The sequence below is a fragment of the Phaethon lepturus genome, unplaced genomic scaffold, assembly GCF_000687285.1.
Source record: "Phaethon lepturus isolate BGI_N335 unplaced genomic scaffold, ASM68728v1 scaffold17737, whole genome shotgun sequence".
Lineage (NCBI taxonomy): Eukaryota > Metazoa > Chordata > Aves > Phaethontiformes > Phaethontidae > Phaethon > Phaethon lepturus.
In genome coordinates, this window is record NW_010552850.1 from 7,324 (window position 1) to 13,547 (window position 6,224).

The following is a 6,224-nucleotide window of genomic DNA, read 5'->3' on the forward strand; positions in this document are numbered from 1 at the left end:
GATCATGATGTTCTTAACTCTGTCAAGCATAATAAAGATGTTTAACCCTTTAAAAAGATCATTGTCTAGACTATGCAAGGTTTTGTTAATTTCAACTGATAGTATTTTCCATTTCCATCATGCAGAAGAACCTGAATTTAAAAAATAAACTCAAGGTATGGTCTTCCAGTTGTTTTCAGGAAAGAGACTGAGTGAAGAAATATCACTAATATTAAATGAAATTTCATACACTTTCGAATGTAAAAAAGGAGCATTGCCATTATATAAATCTGACTGTCTACAAAGACAGGCTAGGAATCTGTTCCCAAATTCTGTGCATTCAGACATAGGGTGAAATAGAGGCTTGTCTTAAAACAGAAGGCTCTCCTAAAAAGCCCAAACGAACTCCTACCACACTGCCTTAAAATTAAATTGCAATTCAGCACATGCAACAGGGAAATCACTTTGACTCTTCCTTTTATGTAGCTCCCATGATTAAAATCGTATTTTATGTGAATGCTTACACCCTGCCCTCTACCATTAGATAAATGAAGACATTGGTGTCATACTACAGCAACAAATCATAACGAAAAAGCACTAACTTCAGTTTAATTTGACTCTCCATAGTAAATTTCAACAGAACTGAAAAGTCATGTCAGTCTGTTTCTGATGGTCAAGGACACTAGCTTCTGACTTTTACCTCATATAAAACATTGAAAATCATTTTCTTACCGTGCTCCAATGACATCAAAGAGATGCTGCCAGCGATCATTGATTTTGTTGAGTTTATCATCTATTTCTGCAACCCGGCTCTTGTTGCTAGCCTTGATTAGCTGGTCACCCATTTGTTTCAAATGAAGCTTATTTTCACTGAACAGGTTTATTTCTTCCATGCAATCCTGATAAATATATACAAACATTGCTTAATTCCTGGGCAAAACAAAACAAAACCAAAGCAAAACAAAATTATCTGTTTCTTTTCCCACGTGTGTGAAGTCAGGTTTGGCTTGTGATGGCTGAGGTTTCTACATTAGCAAACGTAAAACAAAACAAACCAAACTCTCAATGGGAAAGCATTCTCACAATGAAGTCACTATAAAAAATAAGCAGCTTAAAGACTTTCAAGTACCAGAAGTACTCCTAAAAAAAGCAGTTTAATGTTCTACTTTTGTCTCTACTTTCCTGATTTAATGGAATTTTTAAATCAAGTTAATTCAAAAGAACCCAAATTCAAGTCTATGGCTTTATTTTGCTGGTATTCTTATCCAGAGGAGATGTGGTATTAGATATCAAGACCTTCAAGCCAAGGGGAGGAACACCGCAGCAAAATAATGGTCCCGTCAAGCTAATATGAAGTATTAGAAAGCACTAACTGCACTGACTACCAAGGAGAAGGGGCAGAATTAGGTTTTACTTTTAGTTGTGCTAACTTCTTGTTCACCTAGCATAAGACCTACCCCATCCTTCAATCTTTTCTTTGCCCTCTAACTGCCAGTTTTGTAATTGCTGACATGGCTGGAGGTGGTGAGAGCAGCGAGACGCTCCCAGGCCACCACTTATCCCCAGCAGGGAAAGCTCTGAGCAGTGCTGTATGTTCCTGTGTGCCCACACAACAACCCAGACCTGCACCACTGCAACTCACATGCATCCCACTCCATGCCTAAATACAGTCAGGTGGCATTTCTGTTTTGCATTATGTTCCAAGTCTGAACATCAAGAAGAAGGTAAGAGCTGAGGCTAGAAAAGCTCATCTTCTCACAAAAGTTTGTACGTGCTGGTTTTATATCACGTGCTGCTTCCAAGAGGCAAGAAAGAAACGAGGAATGGTGTCTATAGTGAGCTATCAGACTGCAATTGAAGGAAAGTGGTGTCACTACTTACCTTCTGCAATTTGTCTATCATGTCTTCAATGGTAACATCTGCAGTCTGCAATACTTTGCTTTCCATTTGTACCAGCCAGGAGCACAGCTCCTTATTCTTTTCATTGAACACAATCCAGGCATTGAGCCTGTCCTCGATCTCCTGCTTACGCAGAGACACCTATGGATAAGCACACACATTAACTGCTGGCAACATCTTTCTCAGGAAGGAAACCAGCAATTATGAGCCTTCTAATTTCCAGTCTGCATTTGATCGTATTTTGCACGAGCAGTTATCGAATATCTCTAGCTTTCTTTTGAAAGCCAGCAAGCAGATTGTTATTACATCTTATTTTGGATAGCACAGCCAAAAGTTGACTAGCAAATGCCAGATTCTCTCCATCAGAAGAATTAAACCAAGTGACAGCTTTATAGATAATGAGTTTACATAACAATTCAAATATTTCTCAATGAAAACTTGAAAATGCCACAGAAGGAATATAAAATATATAATTACTATATATTGCTTAGTATGGTCTCATACATAACACAAGAGAAATAACACCTAGGTAACTTCTTATTTTTCTGCAACTCTAAGAGAAACTTTGCAACTAATGACTGCAATTATTTTCTCTCTATAAAAACCTGCCTCTTTTTTTTCTCCACTAGGTCTTGGAGAACTTCCAAAAAAATTAGCATCAAGAATCTAGCCTTTTCATTGAAAACAATGGATTTTTGTCCTCAAAATTACATTTGCCAGCACAGATAAACAAATTGTCTAGACAGAGGAATCAAGGTCTGATGCTGCCTGAACCGGCAAAGCTAATATCCCTGCTCCAACATCTCAGAAAGAAGCAGGGTCACTCTTCTATTAGCTAATGGCACTTATTTCTAGCCTAGGGGGTCTTAAATATAAACTTGTATTCATTTATCTACTCTGTTGGATTCCTGTACTAAGATATATGAGACAAAGGAAGTGAAAAAATGGTACAAGTTCTACTAAACCAAAACAAGAGAAACAACTAACCCCTCACCCTCACCAATAAATGTTGTGTAAAGACTGAGCATAACATTTTACTTGGCTTGGCTGCAAACGGCCACTCTAAATATCACCCCATGGCAGGAGACATTCCCTCTTCACATCTCACATGCACCATATACACCGTATGACTCCTCAGAATTCCACTACTGATTCTCCTAGATTGATCTTTAACACTGTTTTGTACTTCAGAGTGAAGTTTTAAGTGTGTAGTGTGGAAACCAGACCAGCTCTACATAACACCAGGATCAAAACAGGAGGCACCAAGTGATCTCCCCCCTATATTGCTTTTGTCCTTTAAATTCTGACTTTTTTTAAGGAGGGGATGGGGAGATGATAGTGATTTCTAAATCTCTCATGCTGATCCAAGCAGAGAGATGAGGCCAAAAGCACTGTCTTGGGACACAGGGAAACAATCTGCAAAGTTCTCATTGGGAAGAAGTCTCCTGGAGACCCCAAGGACCTCAGAAAGTCTCCCTAGGAGGGCCTCTGCTCTGGGATCCTCCCTCATACCCTCAGCCTAAGAGGTATGAAAGGTAAATCCCTCATCCTTCCTCTAACACTTACTTGCAGCATTTCCCATGTTTGGAGATGAGTTAACTTGGTCACTGGAAGAAGAGACTATGCATGTCAGCAAAAACATCGTTAAATCCTGAAATGATCCTGACTCCATTTTTGCCTGCTAAGCACAGGGCAAGGCAGGATTTTAATAGCAGGAAGCACCTTTCCACTGGCTAAGCAATACAGATTGGGGGTAAAAGAAGAATGAGCCAAAAAATCCCAGACAAACTTTGAAGAACATGTGCCCTTCGAGCCACTGCTCTGAGCACTTCCTCAGACCAGCTGCCCAGTACCAGCCCTGTTTTGTATCCACAGTGGGATGCAGGAGCAATCTGAGCATTCCCAAGGGAAGCTAAAAGAGTATCAAGGGCCAGGCCCAACCCATACGCTGGCGTTCAGGAGGACAGGATACTCGCCGATATGAACAGTTAAATCTCTGACGTCTACGTACCTTGCAAGGGCAGCTATGTGAATGCTAATCCCTCGAGTGCATCTGCTCACTAAGTGTGTTTGTGTCCCTGCCTCGTCCGGCACAGACATTTGGCTGCCCCGCTCCTGTGGCTGTGACAGCTGCAGCCGCGTCTCGCTCTTACAGGCTTTCACCTCTCTACGTTTATACTGCAGATTTTTCTTCACACAATACATCTTGACTCCTCTCATTTGTCAGCCAAAACAAAGCAGTCACCCTAGCAGCAGAACCGATAAAGTCTGCTTTCCTACCCTCACATCCAGCGTTGAGCACCAGTGCAGGCTCTCCAGAGGCTCATTAGGGCTGTGGAAACATTTCACTATGTCCCTCTGCTGCAGCACTGAGCAGATTCCTCCCACTACACATTTTTGTGTGCTTAACAGTGTCACGTTAATGTCACCCCTTTCTTCTCTTCAAGCTAGAACTAAACGTTGTTCCCTCAAGAAATTAAAATGCAAAGTTTTCCTAAAATCTGAACTTAAATTACTACAGGAAATTACTAATTGGATATACTGTAGTGGGGTACATACAAAAGATAGCTTAATTTTCAGGGCTGTTCACTACAGTTGAAACAGCAGGCATCAGCAGCTCACCAAAAAAGGAAAAACTGCAAAGTTCTCTCATTTATAGGCTTAACTACAGATTTCCATTAAGAAAATGGTTCAGGCTTAAAAATAATGGCTTATATTTCTCTGGAGCGGGGAGGGTGTCTCTGGAACGATTTTCAGAGTTCAGAAACAATAACAGAAAACACTGGTTGTAGATTAACCATCCAGTTTAAGGCAAAGCTACTAAATTCCTTCTTGTTGCAACGCAAAAAATAAACCCAAATAACTATTTCATCACACCAAAGTTTGTGAAACCATAGCTGTTCATTACTCTGGCAATGTTCCCACCAAGATTGCTTTACCTTTGCCTGAGTAAAAGTTAGACACGAAATACTAACTCCCTTCAACACTTCTTTACAAACTGTAAAATAATGATATTGACTTGTGAGTAAACAGAGGCAAGAGTTGGCTTGCTGGCATTTAGAGCCATCCAGAGTAACTTAAGGCCCCAAGTATTTTACCTCCAATCTTGTTAACAGGGCAAAGTAAACACACATTCAAACTGCATAATAACCTAATGAATCAAGTTCATGTGACTTTGCTGGTAAATGTTCCCCAGCAATTCTACATGCAGCCCTACATTAAGTGTAATATAGCAACAAGCCACAAAGAATGCCAATGTTTCACAGTATTTTACTGCTACAGAAAAATACAAGTCAGTTCGTACTGTGTTTAAACCCAAGGAGTCAGTATTTAAACACATTTAAGTTTTCTTTATCAACTCTCCTGGCATATTTTTTTTTTTAACATCAGATTGCAAAGACCTCCCCCTTCCTTTCCCTGCTTCATGCCCTCAGGCAATTCCTGTGTTTATCCTCTCCACCGCCCCCCCGCCCTCCCTTTGGCAGCCCAGAACAAAGCCACCTATTTCAGTAAACAGCTGCGTTTCAGCTCTGTGCAATTCGGGCACTCACTAGTTACAAAGGGTTTGCAAAAAAAACCTCAGCAGTCTGCGTCCAGGAAACAAAGGGCAAACTTCAGCCCTGCTCAGCTGCAGCAGGAGAAGCCCCAGCCCCACCCAAGGCTGCAAAGTGAGCCAACCCCAAGAGAAATCCCCTCTGCTAAGCTGCTCCCCCTTTTCTGCCAGGCCCTGGGAATACCCCGCTGTAACACCGAGAGGAGGCGAAGACTTACTCGCAAGCAGAGCTCTTCCCACTGCCTGTGCAAATGTTCAATTTGCTCCTTGAGCACCATCATGTCCTCGGTGAGGATGCAGTGAGCCAGCTCCACCTTCATGGCCTGCAGCTCCTTCATGTTGTGGGCCCAGTCTGCCAGCGACTGCTCCAGCTCCTGCATGGAAACGCACCCGGCACAAGCCTTGGCACTAAGCTCCTCTGGTTTCCAAACCTGCTCGTTAATCCCCTGCCTGGGCTGTGGGGGAGGAGAGGAAGGGAATGTGCAGCGCTGGTGCAGCGCCCTTCGGCTGGGCTGGACGGGGTCCCCCCCGTTTGGCGGCTGGGAGCACCCCGGAGCCCTTTGAGGTTTCACATTCAGGAAGGAATGTGCCCACTTCATTTATTTATTTATTTTATTTTATTTTATTTTATTTTGGCCGAGTTACAGTCCACCTGCATTTGTTCCAATTTCAGGTTATTTATTTAAATGCTAAAAAAATAAAATTGGTTCCCTCCTCTAATAAATGATTTCACAGGCATTTCATCAGATTTGTCAGAAACGTGGAGTTTTTAAACTGCTCAGTCACAGAAACA

The 6,224-nt window shown here is 41.9% G+C and overlaps 1 protein-coding gene across 1 annotated transcript in view; it reads right to left on the reverse strand.

The window, feature by feature from the left end:
• Nucleotides 1-711: 711 nt before the first annotated feature.
• The window catches only part of LOC104624090 (nesprin-2-like), a gene marked incomplete at both ends in the record, with an annotated part of 37,294 nt that continues 31,781 nt past the window's right edge, over nt 712-6,224 (reverse strand). Inside the window, 3 exons of the mRNA XM_010291358.1 lie at nt 712-878; nt 1,861-2,019; nt 5,650-5,886. Of these exons, the coding sequence (XP_010289660.1) occupies nt 712-878; nt 1,861-2,019; nt 5,650-5,886 (563 nt within the window). The remainder of the gene's footprint in view (nt 879-1,860; nt 2,020-5,649; nt 5,887-6,224) is intronic.